Source organism: Rutidosis leptorrhynchoides, chromosome 6, assembly GCF_046630445.1.
Source record: "Rutidosis leptorrhynchoides isolate AG116_Rl617_1_P2 chromosome 6, CSIRO_AGI_Rlap_v1, whole genome shotgun sequence".
In the NCBI taxonomy this organism is placed as follows: Eukaryota; Viridiplantae; Streptophyta; class Magnoliopsida; order Asterales; family Asteraceae; genus Rutidosis; species Rutidosis leptorrhynchoides.
Genome location: NC_092338.1, coordinates 428,536,949 through 428,557,775, shown reverse-complemented (window position 1 = coordinate 428,557,775; position 20,827 = coordinate 428,536,949). Strand labels below are relative to the sequence as shown.

General features: G+C 34.7%; 2 protein-coding genes across 2 annotated transcripts; one reads left to right on the top strand and one right to left on the bottom strand.

Moving 5' to 3' along the window:
• The first annotated feature begins 570 nt into the window (after positions 1 to 570).
• On the top strand, positions 571 to 5,508 carry LOC139852590 (uncharacterized). Its single transcript, XM_071841897.1, has 5 exons — positions 571 to 1,122; positions 2,072 to 2,346; positions 2,780 to 2,969; positions 3,043 to 3,428; positions 3,507 to 5,508. The coding sequence occupies exons 1-5, from the start codon at positions 990 to 992 to the stop codon at positions 5,316 to 5,318; spliced, it is 2,796 nt and encodes a 931-aa protein (XP_071697998.1). The 5' UTR covers positions 571 to 989; the 3' UTR covers positions 5,319 to 5,508.
• A 34-nt stretch (positions 5,509 to 5,542) lies between these two features.
• LOC139852591 (tryptophan--tRNA ligase, cytoplasmic-like) lies at positions 5,543 to 10,719 on the bottom strand. Its single transcript, XM_071841898.1, has 12 exons — positions 10,337 to 10,719; positions 9,430 to 9,549; positions 9,049 to 9,234; positions 8,812 to 8,863; positions 8,615 to 8,680; positions 8,401 to 8,487; positions 7,634 to 7,726; positions 7,152 to 7,232; positions 6,915 to 6,986; positions 6,612 to 6,680; positions 6,413 to 6,523; positions 5,543 to 5,699 (listed from the first exon to the last, which is right to left on the bottom strand). The coding sequence occupies exons 1-12, from the start codon at positions 10,549 to 10,551 to the stop codon at positions 5,649 to 5,651; spliced, it is 1,203 nt and encodes a 400-aa protein (XP_071697999.1). The 5' UTR covers positions 10,552 to 10,719; the 3' UTR covers positions 5,543 to 5,648.
• Between the last annotated feature and the right edge of the window lie 10,108 nt (positions 10,720 to 20,827).

The window sequence follows — 20,827 nt, the reverse complement described above, 5'->3', positions numbered from 1 at the left end:
TCACATGCGCACCTCCAATACGCGAGGCGCCAGCTACTGCCGTCTGAAGGCTAGAATACACTTCAGACTTCGTCCAGGGCCGGTGTAACGTAGACATGGACTTACATTTATTACATTTTTTCAAAACATCGATGTGTTGCCATAGACAGTTACATAGCACGTTCATTCGTTATAATTGGGAACGAAATGCGTTTAAATTAATAAGAAACCAAGAAGAGAAGTGCAGCGCACAACACGCTTACAAAACTTGGTGATCAGCCAATACTCCAAAATGAGTACTTAACAGTTCATCAATTGAATTACTTCTTCAGGTTGGTTGTGCGCCAAGCTCGCGGCACAAGTATTCCGTTAGGCGTCTTCAAGTAGTGCGGTTACACTTCAACCACTACATAAGGGGCCTTCCCAGTTCGGCCACAATTATGCGGACTTCTAGCTTAGCTTTGTTTTGAGAAAATCTTGATTAATAAATAAACCGAGAAGGGTTTTTTTTTTTTTTCTTTTTGTTTTGTGCACTTGAGTTATATAGTGTAATTACAGCCATCGATCCTTACATTAATTTATGTACACAATATTATTATCTAAAATTAATACTATGTCCGCACAATTTCCACAATTTTCTCCATCCAAAAAGCTAAATTTCTTCTGGCCATGCCACTTTGATCTTTTTTCCTAATCTGTTATTTTTCCGAGACTCTTAACGGTTCGGTTGGGTGCAGTTCAGGTCCTTCAAGTCGCCATGTTCGGAGCCTGGAGGACCCTCTTCATCCTCATTTCTTAGTTTCTCCCATTCAGTTTTCAAGATTTGCGTCTAGTTCTTCTACATTTTCCTTCACAATCATTTGTTGTTTTTGCGTCCTGTATAACTTTTCGCTAAATCATGTATCGAGGGAGTATTTATGCAGCAGATCAAAGGATCACATTGTTCGTCCTTTGATAGAACGTTGAAAATATACTAATATCCGTTTCCTGTTTATATCATTGCGTGGAGTATGAATTGTTTGCCCTGCCTTAGAGGAAAAAAATCAAAAGGAAAAAATTCAGATGAAAAAAAAGATGAGACTAAAAATGAGGATTTGCCTGTGGCACAACCAAAACAAAATCCTGTTTCCAAACTATCTTCTGGTATGTTTATATGCAAGGCGTATATTATACGCTAAATTTTGAAACTTTTCGTTTCTATGCAATATTTTTCCATTTTGCGCGAAATTTTGTGGTGCTCAGATTTCTCGATTTTGTGCCAGAATTTGGAATTTATGCTATATTATTGGATCACAACCTGTGATCTATATGCTCATATTAGTGATTATCTGAATCTGAATTTCGTTGATGCTATGGAGATATTATATTTTGTGCTGAAATTTTGATTGCGAGCTATATTTTTGAACTTTATTAGTTGATTCTACGTGATTTATTCGATTCTATGTTCAATTTTGATTCTATGCTATATTTTTTATTTTGAGCTATATTTTAATTTATGCTAATTTTTTACATTCGATTTGTTTATACGATGAGGAACTTTGGATTCTATGATCCATTTTTTATTCTGTGCACAATTTTGACAAATGCAACTAAAAGGTAGAGTATCAAATTTGAAACCAGGTTGGAGCTACTGAATTACAGAGTATATTTTGATGGTGGTTACCAAGGGCGAAACTACATAGGTGCAGGGGCACCTGCCCCTAGTGAATTTGAAATTTTCAGTGTTTAAATTTTGGATGTTTTTATTTTACCCCCAAAAGCCTCCATATTTTGCCCAAAAGCCTACAAATTTTGGCCCCAACCCAAAAGCCCATGACTCGGTTGTATTTTCATGGAAGAATGGAAGAAAAAAGTTTACAATGAAATGTGAACGCTTTTTAAAAAATCGCCTCCAGTAAAAAAAAATTCTGGTTCCACCAGTGGTGGTTACGAAAGGTTTATATATTTAATTAAATTTTATATATGTAGTTACCATAAGCTAAAAGTTATCTGTTTTGACCTGAATTCATTTTGACAACCAATTACCCAATCTTCCTGACCCACCCATGTTGGCACATTTACAGACAAATAAGCAAGCCTTTATTTGATGCAGTAAAGAACGCTATTTTAAGCAGTCGTCGTAGTGGTAGTGGTGCTACCGCTGCTGCTGCTGATCCACCTCCTCCTGCAGTTACAGTTCCCGAAACCACAACTAATAATAATACTGCTGCTCCTGCCACTGCTACTACGGATGAACCGCCCGCGGGTTCAGCTCGTACATTCAAATTCAGAGATTTGGCGTTGGCCACCAACAATTTCAAGCGAGAATGTCTATTAGGTGAAAGTGGATTTGGAAAAGTTTATAAAGGAACTCTGGCTGATGGCAAGGTTAAAAAACTTTTTTAATAAGTTAATTAATAGTAATGGAAAGTCATTTTTTTTAATGGCGGTTAGAGTCACTGGCAGGGGGTCGAACGCGATGTCAACACCCACCCACCTGAGCATTTCCTTGGTACGAATCATTACAATCATATCGCCACTGAGGAAACCCACACGACGAATCCATACGGGCATCGCGTGTGGTAAAACCCCCTCGTGTGAGGCCCGGACGCAAGACGCCCGCAACCTCCGAGGCCCATGAAAATGGGCGAATACCAAGGAAAATTTTGCAGCGAGTGAGAGTCGAACCCCTGACCTCCCATATGGGAAGACAAGTCACTATCACTACACAAACTCCTTGTTACTAATGGAAAGTCATAGTATTTACTTAAAGTAAAGATGTGTATATGATCAATGATTTTATGTACTTGAATGAATGTAGGTGGTGGCTGTGAAACGACTAGACAAACATGGTGCAAAAGTAAACAAGGAGTTCGTAGAAGAAGTGATCAAATTGACTAATCTTCAACACCCAAATCTTGTGGAACTTATCGGATATTGTGCTGATGGTGATCAAAGACTTTTGGTTTACGAGTACATGCCAATGGGTTCGATTAAAGATCATCTGCATGGTACTTTTCTCTCATGTTATTATAATCCAAGTGAAAGGTTTTTGTAATGTTTAATGTTAAATTTGAATGACAGATCTTCCATCGGGCAAAAAACCGTTAGACTGGATCACAAGGATGAAAGCTGCAGCAGGAGCTGCACAAGCTATGGCGTATTTACATGAAAAGGTTAATCCTGCGGTTCTATGTCGAAACGTTAAGTCTACCAATGTTTTGCTAGACGAAAACTTTGAGCCGAAGGTTGCAGACTACGGGCTTGTAAATCTAGAAAGTTCTTCGGGTAGCAGTGTGCAGCAAAGAGTTGTAGGAACCGTTTGTTGTGCTCCAGAATATGAATCTACCGGTGAACTAACCCTCAAATCCGATGTCTATTGCTTTGGAGTAGTTTTGTTGGAGATTATTAGTGGGCGAAAGGCAATGGACACATCTCGCCCTACAAACGAGCAAAATCTTGTGACTTGGGTAATGTTATTTTTCACCTTTCGGGTTTTTAATGGCGAAAAGCATGAATTTTTTCTCATTTTACTTTGATTTGGATAGGCACAACCATATTTTAAAGATCCAAAGAGATTTCAAGAATTGGCTGACCCAATATTTAAAGGAGTAATTCCAGAAAAGATTTTAAACCAAGCGGTCGGGGTAGCTGCAATGTGTCTTCAACAAGAGTCGAGTGTTCGTCCACTCATATCCGACATTGTAGGAGCTTTTAGCTTTCTCACTGTAGATCCACCTCAAGAGTTTACACCACCAGAAGAGTTTACAGAACCGTCGCCGCCACCACCCAACGAACTTCCTAGTGGCTCCCAACCAAAAAAATATACATCATCGTCGTCATCATCATCATCGTCGGAGTATGACTCCGATCGAGAGTTTCATATAAAGATAGAGCCCTTTAATAGGCCCGTGTTCGAGCCTAAGCCCGAGCCTGAGCCTGAGCATGAGAGTGAGTCTGAGCCCGAACCAGAACCGGAGTATGACTGGGAGCATGAGCCTGAATGGGAATCGGAGCAAGAGATCGAGCCCGAGCCCAAGCATGAGCCTGAATGGGAATCGGAGCAAGAGATCAAGCCCAAGCCAGAGTCTGAATGGGAATCAGAGCAAGAGACCGAGCCCAAGGCTGAGGCCGCACCTGAGCAAGAGGCTGAGGCCGCACCCGAGCCAAAGTCTGAGCCTGAATTGAAATCAGAGCAAGAGACTGAACCCGAGCCCGAGCCAAAGCCTGAGCCTGAATGGGAATCAGAGCAGAAGGCCAAACCCAAGCATGAGCCAACGCCTGAGCCTGAATGGAAATCAAAGCAAGAGGCCGAACCCAAGCTAAAGCCTGAGCCTGACTCGGAATCAGAGCAAGAGCCCGAACCCAAGCCCGAGCCAAAGCCAGATCCAGAGCCAGAATCGAAGGCAGAGCCAGAAACGGAACCGGCGACAGAGTTAGAATCGGAACTAGTAGCAGAGCCGGAACCGAAACCGGTGGCAGAGTTAGATCCAGAATCGGTAGCAAAGCCAGAACCCGATTTTTCAGATCCAGAGCCGGAACCTAAGGCAGAGCCAGAACCGGAACCGGTGGCAGAGCCAGAACCGGAACCGGTGGCAGAGCCAGAACCCCAACCGGTAGATGAGCTAGAACCTGATTTTTCAGAGGCAGAGCCGGAACCGAAGGCAGAGCCAGAACAGGAACCGGTGGCAGAGTTAGAACCGGAACCGGTAGCAGAGCCAAAGCCAGAACCGGAACCGGTGGCAGAGTTAGAACCAGAACTGGTAGCAGAGCCTGATTTTTCAGACTCGGAGTCTGATTCAAACTCAGCTTTAGTCACCACACCAGTGTCCAAGCCTGAACCAGTGGTCAATCCAGAAGCATCACGTTGTCCTAAAGATCAACCTGATTCAGACCATGATTCCAACAGTACATCAGGAAGTATATATGACGAAGATAATTACAGTGATGAAGATTTTACAGATGATGAAAAACCAAGCATGTCATCAATTCTCATAAACTCGAAATCAAAAGCAAGAACGAAAGCGGAATCAACCAAAAAGAAAGTCATGTTCAAAATAGAAGGGAGTGACTCAGTTAAGCCAAGTATGAATAGAGTAAAATCAAGTTACAGTAAGAAAAGCTTTAAAGAATCTAGTGATAACGATCAAAGAAAAAGCAAAATAAAAAGTATGCGTAAATCTGATTTGAGGGGAGGTGATAACAGCGATGTAGAATCAACAGATGGAAGTGAAGATGAACTTGAAACTCAAAGATTTAAGAGTACGATATCGAGGTTCATGAGTGCAGATTCAAGAATGTATAGGGCATACGAAGATGACAGCGTCCATGGTTCTTCGAGTTCAGAGGAGGAAGTATAGAGGAGTAAGGTTTAACCCCAAATCCGATTCTTGGTTTTGATCTAACAAATGGAAACATTAGAATTTTGTGTAGCATATTCATATTAGACAATCTTTCACTCATACATTGTTTGCTCAAGTTTGTAGTATAAACAGTAAATAGTAGAACCATTTTCCCATTTTCTTGCATAAAAATTTGGCGTTTTTCGAACTATCTGATCTGCGGTATTTTGAAACACACTACAAGAAATAAGCTTAAGCTGTATTAAATAAAAAACCGATTCTTTCATAATCTTTTGGGGAAAAAAAAACATGTAATGAACCAACTCCTTTAGTAAGCTACCAGCACCTTCAATTGAACATATTTGGAAGTGGTCTTACTGCCATGAATGCATCGACCATCTGCATCACAAAGTATAGAATTACTAATCAATTATTCTTTATAATCATCAAATTTGGCAAAATACTATCTCCTAAACAACTTTTTTTTGTTACAACTGATAATTCAATATCATAAAATCACTTTCAGAAAACGGATACGAAAAAACCCATATAACCCTCGTTGACTTGGCACTTAAAATTTCTCATCAGACAGTTAAAGTTAAATTCTTTCTTGAATAACACGATTAGACACTCACTTATATTCAGTGTTGTAAAAAACCCGATTACTCGCCGATTAATCCTCGATTAATCATTTTTAGGAGCTATCCGTTCCGATTTTCAAAAATCCGTTTAATTAAAAGGTCAACGTCAATTGATGAATCAAACTCGAATTTGGTAATCAAAGTCCGTCAAAGTAAACATTTTAACATAAATTTAAACTAAAATCTTATAGTTTTGAAGCAAAATGAACAATTTTAGACTATTATGTTAAAAATTATCTTTATATTTATGGTTTTTTTCTATATTTACGTATACAATTTTTAAAATTTAATATTTAAATGTATACAGTACAATCCGATTAATTTTCGATTAATCCCCGAATTGCCGATTAATCCTTCCAAAATCCCAACCGATTTATCCCCGAATAGCGAATTTTGCAACCTTGCTTATATTAATGACATCATCAGCTGCAAGATTAAATTAGAAAGTAAAACAAGTTAATGTTATAATACCTCGTCAGTAACGGCTGCCCTAGCTGCACGGTGTCTTCCCACTAATTCAGTTAAAACTTCAACTAATCTCTTTTTCACTTCACCCGTAAGCATGCGTCCGGAACCATACTCCTATAAAAATAAATATAAGAACATCATATTTCAGTGGGATTCGACAAATTTAAACCAAACTAAAGGCATCAATAAATAGTTAAATTACCTTCCTAATATGTTCAAGTTCCTCATCATCCTCCAAGAAAAAACTTAGGTATTTGAAAGGTATATCCACCTACACAATATTCACAAAATTAGATACATGGAATAGATTAACACATATGCTATTGACAATGAGTTCGGAAATATTATATCAACGAGATTTTGTAATTTGTAGTTATTACGAAAATAACTCTCTAAAAAAACAAAAATAAAAGCTTAATTTCAGGAAGAAAAAAATAGAAGTGAATCTATGTTTTTTATACATTCGGCATGTATGTTTCTGTTACATATCATTTAATTTAGTTACCTCAAGATTCGCTCCATACTTCCTATGATTCTCAACAGAATCTTGCCCTCCTGAAAAAGCATATCTGTTCACCTATAATAAAAAACCATTATATTATATTATATTATATATTATATAATAACTTTATTACAATTAGATGAAAGTTTAGAGCCTATCTGCACAATATTGACTAATCCGTATTATACTTTATGCAAAACCTTTACAAAAGAAAATTAAAGAACATAGAAACTTAAAAACCTTGTTCTTAATATCTTTTTGAGAGTCGGTGACATATATTGCCGAATTAGCATCACTTGCAGACATCTTTCCAGTCTCACCCTGAAAAGGTTAGCCAACAGAATAAGAATATCATATACATTAGAAGCTGGAAAAATGGCTAACACCAAACAATTTTGAAACAACTATAAATGCTTACAAATTGCAAAAAAAATATCAGCAAAAATAATGCAGACCAGGTTGTGAACGACAAAAGCTAGATTCGTAAAAAAATTTAACACGGTATAAAATCCAATTAAAGATATATAAAGAGATAACCCTAAATAGACTAGGATTCTTATTCCTAAAATAACTCAATATAACTTAAGGACCAAGTAAACAAGTAACTAAAATAATAATTAGATAAAAACTAAGGAGACGGGCCAGCAGATTTCTTTCATCTTAGGCCCAAAACCAAATTGACTCAGCCCGGTTCCAAATCAAAAATTAAGAAAAAAATGTACCTGAAGGGCTGGAAAGAATAATGATTCAATTAATGCAGGCTTGTTATAACCTAATCGAGGAGCAACATCCCTTGTCATCCTGAAATAAGGATCCTGAATCAATCACAAAACTGAGATTAGAGGTTACTTATACATGGGTCAATCTGGGTTATCTTTTATCTATAACACGACAAATGGGTAAAAATCATTCAACGTGCATTTTGATGCATAAAAGCCCAAGCAGATATTATTCAAAATTTATTATATATTTACTAATCATACTTAGCTCACAACTGTTCACACATGTTAAAAAGATTTGGAAAAAGGGAGTTACAGTTTAACCCAACTATAGACGACCCGTTCAAATCATTATACAACCAGCACATAAGGCCCAAAAAACCCATCCCATAACTATAAAGTTTGAGGCTTAAACATTAGACTTTTCCACCTTTATAATCATTTTGTATTCATTTCAGTCTTTATACTAAGATTGACTACCACTAAGTTTTGGACATTCTTTACCATAATTTTCTTCACAGTCAACCATTACGGTTACATTAAAAAAAATAATAATAAAATTAAAAAAAAAAAAAAAAATTGTTTCTTATAACATATTACAGTTACATAAGCATATTTTTCGGGCAATTCCAATTACTGTTCATATATAGTGACAATGGCATCTGAGATTAGAGTCTAAAAACTTTAAAAAACTATTGAAGGTCTTGAACTTGAAAACATAGTGAAGATTAAACAGAAAATTAATGTAGAGATTAAGCCGTAAATACAACCTGGTCAATCGCACAAGGAATCAAACACCGGAGTTTATCCTTGCCAGCAAACAAATGTGGAAACGAACTAGGAAACGATGGAACAGCCTGCAGAATAAGAACGTTAAACTTAGAAAGACATAAATGTGGTAAAATTACTTATAATTTTTTCCTAAAACTAAAAAACTAATCAACATTGCATTTTATAAGTTCAGACATCATCTTAAGTCTTAACCTGGACAGGAGGAAAACTGATCTTTCCAATATGATCTTCACCTGTGAAGCCAAATATTCCAACAACCTGCATAAATTCAACCACGTTCCTTAGTAGAAAAAAAAATCCGGATTGAACAAAAAGTCTTTTTTAAGACCAATAATGTGAATGAACGGTCAATCATTGTAGCAACTTATCACACTAATAAGAATAATCACCTTGTTGTATGTAACACATTTTGCAACCTTCACCATGTTCTCATAGAACGCACTGCACAAAACATTTTTCCATCAGAAGATGCAAAAGCATTTAACAAAAATTTCATTTTATTCCTTTATTGTCAAGTTTTTAAACAGCTGAAATATACACACCCTGTTAGCACAAACTCTGAATCCCAAATTATTATCATATATGCATGATTATTATAAAAATAGCATGATGCAGACATTACTTACCCACCGACATAATCAAAATCTGAGAAGATGAAGGTTCTAGAGATGTCGAATCCACAAGCAATTATATCTTTTGCATTCTCACGAGCAAGCCTCTTGCTCTCCTCTACAGTAAGGTTCTTCCACATGCATTTTTCGTCATCTGTTAGTTGTATGACTAGAGGAACCTTAAAAGCTTCTTGCAAATATCTGTAACCATGTCTTAAGGTCACTACTTTCATTTTCCAAAATGGGAGTAATATTTAAATTAAAAAGTTAAAAGTTTATAGGCCGTACATAGTACATTATTATGTTTTTACAGAAAAAGCATTAAATGCTAATTACACAAAAAGTGTTTACTATCTTTGAACTATATTTGGATAAAGAACAAGTCAAAGAGCTTACTTTGTAAACATGAAAGGCACAAGATGCCCCAAATGCAATGCTTCAGAAGAGGGACCTCTACCCGTGTACAGATAGAACTTTTCACCACGTTCAAAACCATCCAATATCTCATTAAAATCCCTGTTGTGTAATGCAAAAATAAAATAAAATAACAAAGTTATAAATGCATGTATTTTTTGCATACAGTTCACCTATAGGCTATACCGTTGTTAGTAAATTTGCAAAAGCATATACTAGGAGTTGGTAGCATAAAAATTGACGCCGCTTCAATCATCAACCATCAATTGTACCAACAAGAAAGCTGAAAGTACTTAAGTAAACTGAAACCTCATCCACTAAAGATGTGACTTTTAGTAACCAAGTTGAAGTAAAACTGAATTAAAATATACTTCATACAAACCCTGTAACATCGTTTAGGCCCAACAACATGCCATACAAATAAGCTCATGAGTATCTTAGTACTCTAAAACCAATTGGTGATAGAGGGAGGTTCCTATAAACTTATAAGCATATATTTGTTTCTTCTACTTCGATGTGGGACTATGATTTGCATCTTTTTAATCGATTATCTCCAACAAACCCTACATTAACTTAATAAGTCAATCTTGAAAATGTAAACCTCAAACACACACATACACATAAACACCTTCAGTGAAATGCCAAAATACAAATTCCCTTCATTTATATTCATATATATTCATATACAACCAACATTTGAAAAGGGTATAACTAAAAAGTAAATACATTGAAGTAATCTAGTTGAACTATTGAATTATACTGTATACAAACTTAATTAATCAATCTAGAAACACGACCATGTTAATAATTTATAAAAAAAAATTGAGATGGGTATCAATAAAAACTTAAAAGCGACAAAATTTAAGTAATGGGTTGTTTAGTACAGTACCTGTGAGCAAAGAAAACATTACGGCGAAGAAAGATATGAGGGGTGCGATTTGTGAGTTTAAAAACACGGTCAACGAAAGATTGGTCAAGTCTTTGACAACCAAATTGATCAATTAATTTATCATAGTCGATCTTTCCTTTCGCTGATACTTCCCATGGATTCACAACTTGTTCTTCTTCATTTTGCTCTGTTTTTGTTTCATTTTCTGTATCCATCGATAATGTATAGGTTTATGTTTCGGTTTTATGTGTATGTAATGTAATCAGGGATGCTTTATTTTTTTCTATCTGGAATTACGCGTCCGATGAGGAAGATTGGTTCACAATGCGGAAAGCAAAAACCCTTCCTCTGTGGTTTCATAATTTTAAACCGGACTGGCCGGTTTGAAATCTAACCGGATCAAACCGGGGAAGAACCGAAGAATTTATCTTAGTAATGTATAAATATTGAATTATTAAATTATTATTATTATTATTATTATTATATTATTATTATTATTATTATTGTTGTTGTTTTTGTTATTGTTATTATTATATTATTTTCTTTTATCTGTACGAATCGTCGATGTGACAGAGCAAAACCATTTACTGTATCCTCTTAAAAATATTTTCCCGTTTTTTAACTCTTTAAAAAAATCTTTTTTTTATGTGCGATTTGTTTCAACTTTTTCTTAAAACTTTAGCAAAATATATATGTATTTTTTACATTTCATTTAATAATTTCTTTGTATCAGTCGTCAATGTGCGGAATGTACTTATAAAAATATGAAACAAAATCATTTCCGGCAGTAAATCGCGAATATCCCTCACTCATTCATACCATGGCTTAAGTTTTATAAAAAATGCAACACATTTAAAATGAAATTACTAACTCACATAAACCATTTTTCGTGAAAATCAAATGACTGTAATAGCATACGCATCATAATTTCCCCTTTAATCAAACATATGGTTGATCGAAATTCATATAACTGATTGGATGTTGTTGACAACATGGTATATTTGATCTAATTGTATTTTGATGAACACTTTTTGATCATAAACATAATGTTTTTATACATATAGGGCTGCAAGAAACAGAATGTGATTTATTTGCAATTTGATTGACCGTATTAAGGCATTTAGTTGCTAGAAGTTGAAAGTAATTTATGTATTAAAACTTCTCCGAATCAAAACTCTTGTGATCTTCTCCAATTCAATTGTGAAATTCATTTGATCTGATCACACGGTATTAAGGTAATTATGGGGCATCAAATAATAGCTATCGAGTCATAATGCTTAGTTGAAAACTAAGCATAAACATGGTATATTTGATCTAATTGTATTTTGATGAACACTTTTTGATCATAAACATAATGTTTTTATACATATAGGGCTGCAAGAAACAGAATGTGATTTATTTGCAATTTGATTGACCGTATTAAGGCATTTAGTTGCTAGAAGTTGAAAGTAATTTATGTATTAAAACTTCTCCGAATCAAAACTCTTGTGATCTTCTCCAATTCAATTGTGAAATTCATTTGATCTGATCACACGGTATTAAGGTAATTATGGGGCATCAAATAATAGCTATCGAGTCATAATGCTTAGTTGAAAACTAAGCATAAACATGGTATATTTGATCTAATTGTATTTTGATGAACACTTTTTGATCATAAACATAATGTTTTTATACATATAGGGCTGCAAGAAACAGAATGTGATTTATTTGCAATTTGATTGACCGTATTAAGGCATTTAGTTGCTAGAAGTTGAAAGTAATTTATGTATTAAAACTTCTCCGAATCAAAACTCTTGTGATCTTCTCCAATTCAATTGTGAAATTCATTTGATCTGATCACACGGTATTAAGGTAATTATGGGGCATCAAATAATAGCTATCGAGTCATAATGCTTAGTTGAAAATTTTAAGGGTTTAAATTTAATTTATTTTTACAAATGAATTACTAGGGTTAGCTTAATTTTGAAAAGATGATTCAATTATGTTTTTCTTTTAATATGTAGATAGATAGATAGATAGATAGATAGATAGATAGAATAATAGAATAGAAAATAGAAATATATAGATTGATAGAAGATGTAGTATGTGTAGATAGAAGAGATATTATACTATATTAATTAATACCTTAATTAATATTAATTAATCTATAGTTAATATTAAAATACTATAATGATGATGTCATTATTAGACTAATTTCTTTGTTAAGAAAAAATCAAAAAGAAAAAGAAAAAAATATAAGCATGGTGAGTGATGTCATTAATCTAAATAATTTTAAATTAAAATTAAATCTTACTAATTAATTACTATTATTAAATCTTATTAATAGTTATTATAATTATTAAAATTAAATAATTTTGAATTATTTAATAATATTAACTATAGATTATTTTTAATTGAGTACGAAAAAGTATAAAAGCTAAGCAGAATGAAATCAATTCTAAGTTTATATTTTAATTTACACTTTTAAAATAAAATGACAATCAATATTATCTCTTATGATTGGATGTGGATTGTTTAATATGCACTTTAGGTTTTTGATGAAATGTTCAACTGGCGAGTTTCTTAGTCGGACTATGTGGTTCAACGGGTCATTAAACTAAATAACTTTAACAATTACGTCACTTAATACTTAAAGCATATCATTAAACTGTTTCGTTTAAACAAACACGTGATTCCACGGGTCATTTCACTAGTATATTAGTATTATTATGACATGATATCGTGTGAAACTTTGAAAACAGCATTTGTGTTAAGCAAACTTCAAACTAATATGATATTTCATCTCTATTAGATGATTATACTGTTGGAGTATGATACAAATTCAAAGCGAGCGGAAGCATTTTTAGAACTTTACAAAATCATACTCTTCCACGGATCATTGTACAAAATTTTAGCAAACAAAATAAATTAACGAAACCGAACAAGAGAAGATTAGAATACAACCTTTGTAGCCTTTTGAAGATCGAATTTGAAAACTCAAAGAAGAGTTCCTCTAAATGGTAGACACCCAAAGTTCCAACCTTGCTTCGATCTATACCTTCTACTTAAAGGATCTTTTCTTCTTCCTTATTTCCACCAAAAACCGAACTCAATTATAGATTTCAAGTATTTTGGTTACTTGAAAATGAGAAAGAAAATAGCATTTTTGTATGTGTGTTTTGTATCTTTTGTATGTGTTTCCAATACCAAGACTTGGTATTATATATTACATAATTGATACAATAATACATATTGTACAAATATAATAAATGAAGATTTAGAAAGATTTGCAAAATCAAATCTTTATATAAAATAAGATTTACAAAATCAAATCATATTTTATAAATTAAATCAAATCTTATATCTTATATAAAATATGATTTGCAAAATCTAATCAAATCTCTACATATTTAGATTTGTAAGTATATGTATACACATAAAAAAACTTACTTAATTTATTAAACCATTAACTAATGATTAATAAATTAATTTTCGATTAGAAGGTATATCAAACAATTTACGATTGGCCTTTGTGTGTGACCGAATAGGATAAATGGACTTTTATTATTTAATGTCATGGGCATATCTTCGGAATATATGTACCACGGTCGAACCGTAGCTAACCCGAGAACATATTTCCAATAGACTCCCACTTGCACTGACATTAATAATATTGGTCTGTCTTAAAAGACACACCATGTGTAACAACTAGTCTGCTACGTTACACTCCTATATTTTGATTTATATCAATCATCCTTTTGTTCAAGATATCTATATGAACGTGTGACATGGTTAAGTGTCAATCATCATCGTTCAAGATTATGTTTCCCGATGGAGATTTGTGGTGATCAAATAGACTGCAATTGCTTTAATTCAGTCGTAGCATGGCCATGCATTTAATTCAGCACAAATCAACGAGGGGCTCAGAGATATCGCTTAAACTCGCTTAAAGAAGAAGGAACAAATTGCTTCAACTGTATAGACATCCACCACATTCCATGATATACCCAATCTGCTCCCTTATGACCGGCATTTACGCACAGCGTTAGAAACAGGTCAAAGTATAACATAGTTTGTGTCAGGATTTCTCATACATATCCGCTCTAGGATAAATGATGTTGCCATCTTAGAGCTTACTTTTGACTTAAAACCATGAAGTAATGTCTAAGTGTGGTCATTCCAGAACCTTGAATCAACTATCAAGTTCCTCATGAATGTAGTTTCATATAAGCCTATATTACTACACTTCATAGCAGCCTTAATTCAATTCTCTCTTCCTTAGAGAATGACCGACTGTGGAAGTTTATGAAATAATATTCATTGAAAGTTAAAACATGCAAAATGAAACATGGCAATATACAATGAAATGACAGCATCGTGCGTATAATATAATCTCAATATATTAATCATCAGTTCAATTGCAACATATATTATTACCCAATGTTTAAAGTTTCAAACTTAACATAAAAATACAATCAAACTATGAGCATCATGCTTAGTCTGTGGCAAAGGCTTGGTGAAAGGATCAGCCAAGTTCTTAGTCGTGTCTACTCTACTTAATAATATGTCATTTTCTGCTACAAGTTGGCGGATGTAATGGTACTTTCTGAGTATGTGTCATGTGCGCTTTTGTGACCTCGGTTCTTGAGCCAAGACAACTGCACTCACATTGTCTCAGAAAATCTCAATGGGATTATGGATTGTAGGAACCACACCCAGATCCCCGATGAATTTCTTTATCCACATGGCCTCTTTAGTAGCTTCATTTACCGCTATATACTCGGCTTCTGTCGTAGAATCAGCAATAGTACTTTGTTTGCCACTTCTCCACGTGACGGCTCCACCGTTCAACATAAATACAAATCCTGATTGTGAAGAGCAATCATCTCTATCTGATTGGAGACTAACGTCAGAGTATCCTTTGACGCTCAACTCGTCATTCCCACCATAGACCAAGAACATCTCTTTAGTCCTCCTAAGATACTTTAGAATGTTCTTGACTGCTATCCAATGAGCTTCACCAGGATTAGCCTGATAACGACTAGTCATGCTTAGTGCATACGACACGTCAGGCCTAGTGCATATCATCACATACATGATCGATCCTATAGCTGAAGCATATGGAGTCCGACTCATGATAGCTGACTCCAAGTCAGAATTAGGACATTGAGACTTGCTCAATATCATTCCAGGGTTCATAGGAACGCACCCTTTCTTGGAGTTATGCATACTGAATTTCTTCAGTATCTTATCTATATATGCACTTTGGTTTAGCCCAATTAATCTCCTTGACCTATCTCGATAGATCTTTATTCCCAAAATATATGATGCATCTCCTATGTCTTTCATGGAGAAACATTTCCCTAGCCAAGCTTTGACATTTTTCAATGTCGGGATATCGTTTCCCATAAGTAATATGTCATCGACATATAGTACAAGGAAGACTACAACACTCCCACTAGACCTAACATAGACACATGGCTCATCTTCGCCTCTAATAAACCCAAATTCTTTGATTTTCTCATTAAAGCAAAGATTCCAGCTACGAGAAGCTTGTTTAAGTCCATAAATGGACTTTTGAAGTTTGCACACACTATTAGGATACTTAGGATATACATAACCCTCAGGTTGTGTCATAAACACATCCTCTGTTAGCTTACCATTAAGGAAAGCTGTTTTTACATCCATTTGCCATATCTCATAGTCATAAAATGCAGCTATGGCAAGAAGTATTCTAATGGATTTCAACATAGCTACTGGTGAAAAAGTTTCATCATAGTCTACACCATATTGTTGCGTGTAACCCTTAGCCACCAGTCTGGCTTTGAATGTGTGTACATTTCCATCCATATCGGTCTTCTTCTTGAAGGCCCACTTACACCCAATGGTTTTAGTACCTGGTATATGATTAATCAAGGTCCAGACTTGATTATCATGCATGGATTGGATCTCTTTGTCCATAGCCTCCTTCCACTTGGCAGACTCGGGGCCTGTCATCGCTTCCTGATAGGTAATAGGTTCATCAGAATCTATATTTTTGTCATCACCCTCAAATATGTGTAAAATATATTTCTTTGGTGTTCGACGCACTCTATCAGATCTACGTATGGGTGGTGGCTGTAGGTCAGTTTCTCTTTCAACTGCAGGCTCGTCGACCTCTTGAGGAGAATCGGTTCCAATATCGGTTTCCATGTTGGTTGATTCTTGAATTTCTTCAAGGTCAATTTTGCTCCCACTGGTTCCTTTTGATATGAGATCCTTTTCAAGGAAGACTCCCCTTCGAGACACAAAGACTTTGTTCTCAGTAGGGTTGTAAGACAAATATCCAAAAGAATCAGTCGGGTAACCAATAAATAAACACTTTTCAGATCTGGGTTCAAGTTTATCTTGAGCTTCACGATGAACGTAAGCCTCACAACCCCATATTCTTAGATATGAGAGAGACACAGTTTTACCATGCCATATCTCATAAGGTGTTTTAGAAACTTTCTTGGTTGGGATGAGGTTAAGGATCCTTGCGGCAGTTTGTAGGGCATAACCCCAAAAACTGATTGGAAGCTTTGTGCGGCTCATCATGGATCGAACCATATCAAGTAATGTTCGATTCCTCCTTTCAGCCACACCATTATGTTGTGGTGTTCTAGGAGGAGCTAATTGTGAGATTATCCCACAATCCCGTAGATGATCACGAAATTCATCATTAAGATATTCACCACCTCTATCAGATCGGAGAATCTTAATTCTTTTGTTCAGTTGATTTTCTACTTCATTTTGGTATGCCTTGAACACTCCCAAAGTTTCAGACTTTTGTTTAATTATATAAATATAACCATATCTACTGAAGTCATCAGTAAATGTAACGAAGTATCGTTTCTGGTGTCTAGTAGGCGATCTGAATGGACCGCACACATCAGTGTGTACCAACTCCAACAGATCCTTACCCCTTTCACAGTTTCCTGTGAAAGGTGCTTTTGTCATTTTTTCTAACAAGCAAGATTCACATTCGTCATATGATGTAACATCAAATGATTCTAAAATTCCATCTGTTTAGAGTTTTGTTATGCGTTTCTTGTTTATATGGCCTAAACGACAATGCCATAGATACATTTTATCCAAACCATCTTTGGATGAATCAACATTATAGATTGAACTATTATTTAGCTTTATTTTTGTTTCCAAGATACCTCTACAAGGACTAGCTTTGAAATAAAATATTCCATTATTGTAAACAAGTATTGATCCATTATCAAAACTAAAATCAAAACCATCATTAAATAAAGCATCAAATGATATAATGTTTCCTGCCATTTCGGCACTATAACAAACATTAGACAAAATAATACATATACCAGAATCAAAAGTGAGCTTATATTCTCCAATCATATCAACAGAGGCAACGTTCTTATTCCCCATGATTAGATTGAGCTCTCCGGTCTTCAGCTTCCTACTTCTTGTGAGTCCCTGCACATTTGTACAAATGTGAGTACCACATCCTGTGTCCAATACCCAGGAATTAGAAATAGTAGTATTGTTTAGTTCAATCATGAAAAAACCTGAAGGTACGGCGACTCCCTTAGCCCATAGTTCATTAAGTTCCTTCAAGTACTTGGTACAATTGCGCCTTCAATGTCCTTTCTCCCTACAATGGAAGCATATTGCTTCTTCAGGAGACTTGGTTTGCGGGATCTTTGAAGTAGAAGAGTTAGCAATGCCCTTAGGTTTAGGTTTGAAGTTGGATGTGCCAAACTTACCCTTGCCCTTGTTCTTGCCCTTTGTTTTGTTTTTCTTCTTCTTGATCCCACCTTCACGAATGGCTAGGACGGCAGTTGCGGGTTTAGCTTTGGCCATGTTAGCTGAAGGGACCCGTCCTAATCCATCTGGACGAAGTCCATATCGATTATAAACGATTCACAACAGTTAATTACATCGCGAGGTACTTGACCTCTATATGATACATTTTACAAACATTGCATTCATTTTTAAAAAGACAATCTTTCATTACATCGAAAGTTGATGGCAGGCATACCATTTCATAATATATCTAACTATAATTGACTTAATAATAATCTTGATGAACGCAACGACTCGAATGCAACGTTTTTTGAAATATGTCATGAATGACTCCAAGTAATATCTCTAAAATGAGCAAATGCACAGCGGAAGATTTCTTTCATACCTGAGAATAAATATGCTTTAAAGTGTCAACCAAAAGGTTGGTGAGTTCATTAGTTTAACATAAATAATCATTTTCATCATTTTAATAGACCACAAGATTTTCATTTCTCATAAATATACGTCCCATGCATAGAGACAAAAATATCATTCATATGGATTGAACACCTGGTAACCGACATTCACAATATGTATATAAGAATATCCCCATCATTTTGGGATCCTCCTTCGGACATGATATAAATTTCGAAGTACTAAAGCATCCGGTACTTTGGATGGGGCTTGTTGGGCCCAATAGATCTATCTTTAGGATTCGCGTCAATTAGTAGATCGGTTTACTAATTCTTAGGTGTAACAGACTGAAACCGGGGTTAGAAGTAAGATTACTTAATTGCCCTTAGGTTTATATTTGTGGTTAAAATATGCTTTTATTTTAATAATATGTTTATTATTAATTGATTAGTTGGTTAAGACCAGTTTGTGACAAGGGTCACAGAAATGGTTCGTTTGTTGAATTTGGACTCCGTTAGGATTGCCAAATTAAGTACGAAAGATATCAGATAACTGATAAATACCCGTGTGTTATGGGGTGTGGGTTTATAACCCACTTAAGTAACTAATATCTGGATACTTCCATTTATTTCCCAATTTGTGCAAGAACAAGACCCGTACCTAACTTTCATCATCTCAAAACCCTAATTGAATCCAAGTCACAAATTGAATTAAGAAGCTTTAGGATCTGAATCTTATCATTCTTATAAGCATTTATCCAGGTTAGCTTGCTTGAATTCGTGCTTTAATTTATAGAAATTGAGTTTTGGGTGTAAAATGGGTTTTTGATGAAATTAAGCTTGAATCTTCATGATTTGTGTTTGTTATGTTTAATTGATGTTAGAAATAGTTGCTATATAGTTTATATGATCTAATTATGCTGTGAATTGAGCAAGAACTTGTTAAAAATGATGAATTGTGTGTTAGAACTTGAGTTTATGATAAAGTGAGTATTTTGGGATGAATTAATCCCAAATCTTGATTGTAAATGCTAGATTTTGATGTTTAGAGTTGGGAAAAGTGTTTATGTATGATTGGTATGTTTCTTTATGCTTGAATTTGACCTATAAACCTTGAAATCGAGTTTTTTTAGCTTAAAATCACCAGATCAGCGAAGCTGATGGTGAAGATGAAGCTGCTCGAAAAACTCACTCGAAAACAGTGCTCGAGACTCGCTCGAAAACAGTGCTCGAGAACCTTTTGCTCGAAAACATATTATTGCTCGAAAAACTCGAGTTGCTCGAGAACCTTCTGCTCAAAAAACTCGATTGCTCGAAAAACTCAAGTTGCTCGAGAACCTTCTGCTCGAAAAACTCGAATATGTTCAAAAACTCGAATTCGCTCGAAAAACTCGAATTTGTTCGAGAACCCCATGTTGCTTGAAAACCTTGCCTGTTATGTGAATATTTTCAATTGAATGTAAAGTTGTGTATTAATACTTGGATATAATATGTGATGACCCGGAAATTTCTGACCAAATTTAAACTTAATCTTTGTATGATTAACATTTTCGACACGATAAGCAAAGTCTGTAAAACTGAATCTCAAAATTTTTGAACTACTTTTATATATTTAAATACCCTTCGGTTATTTTCGACGATTCGCGAACAATTATATGTAAATAGATACATATATACTATAACTTGAAAAGGTAACAATGTATTAATTATTTGATACCGTACATTAAACTTATTGGTTTAAATATCTATTTGAATATATATGATAAGTTGAAATATTTATTATTAAAATTTATTTATAAATAACTTCCAATGTGTATTTAAAAACTGATTTATGTATATTAAAAAAATATATATACATATATATAATTTCAAGTTATTTAGTAAACGATAGTAACATTTTCAAATTGCTACAGTACCCAAAATGCTACAGTGTTTTTGAAAATCACTATTTGCTACAGTGAATTGCTACAGTAAAAAATGACTTTGCTACAGTAACTTTGCTACAGTGGTATAGTTTATGGATGATTTAAGACTATATTTTGACAAAGGTACGATTCACGAAACGTAAAGTACAAGTTTTCTCAGTATACGATAGGACATTCGAAAAACCTGAACCGAGACATAAGTCGAGTGATGACGTACGACTTATCGGAGCAAAAGTTACAAGTCCACTAAACACGGGAATAAAATATAATATATAATTACTTAATTTAAATTATATATAATATATATTATTTTTAAAATATGTCGACAAGCTTGATGACAAACAATATGTGAGCTGGAAGAGGAGGCCATGCGATCGCATGGCCACAAGCCTTCAAACCCATGC

Excerpts from the sequence above, each read along its gene's own strand:
- LOC139852590 (XM_071841897.1), top strand. The coding sequence starts at position 990 with ATGAATTGTTTGCCCTGCCTTAGAGGAAAAAAATCAAAAGGAAAAAAT. Across the intron at positions 2,970-3,042 it reads GATTAAAGATCATCTGCATG|ATCTTCCATCGGGCAAAAAA; the intron begins GTACTTTTCTCT and ends TTTGAATGACAG. Across the intron at positions 3,429-3,506 it reads AGCAAAATCTTGTGACTTGG|GCACAACCATATTTTAAAGA; the intron begins GTAATGTTATTT and ends TGATTTGGATAG.
- LOC139852591 (XM_071841898.1), bottom strand. The coding sequence starts at position 10,551 with ATGGATACAGAAAATGAAACAAAAACAGAGCAAAATGAAGAAGAACAA. Across the intron at positions 9,235-9,429 it reads GTGCCTTTCATGTTTACAAA|ATATTTGCAAGAAGCTTTTA; the intron begins GTAAGCTCTTTG and ends ACATGGTTACAG. Across the intron at positions 6,681-6,914 it reads AGTATGGAGCGAATCTTGAG|GTGGATATACCTTTCAAATA; the intron begins GTAACTAAATTA and ends AATATTGTGTAG.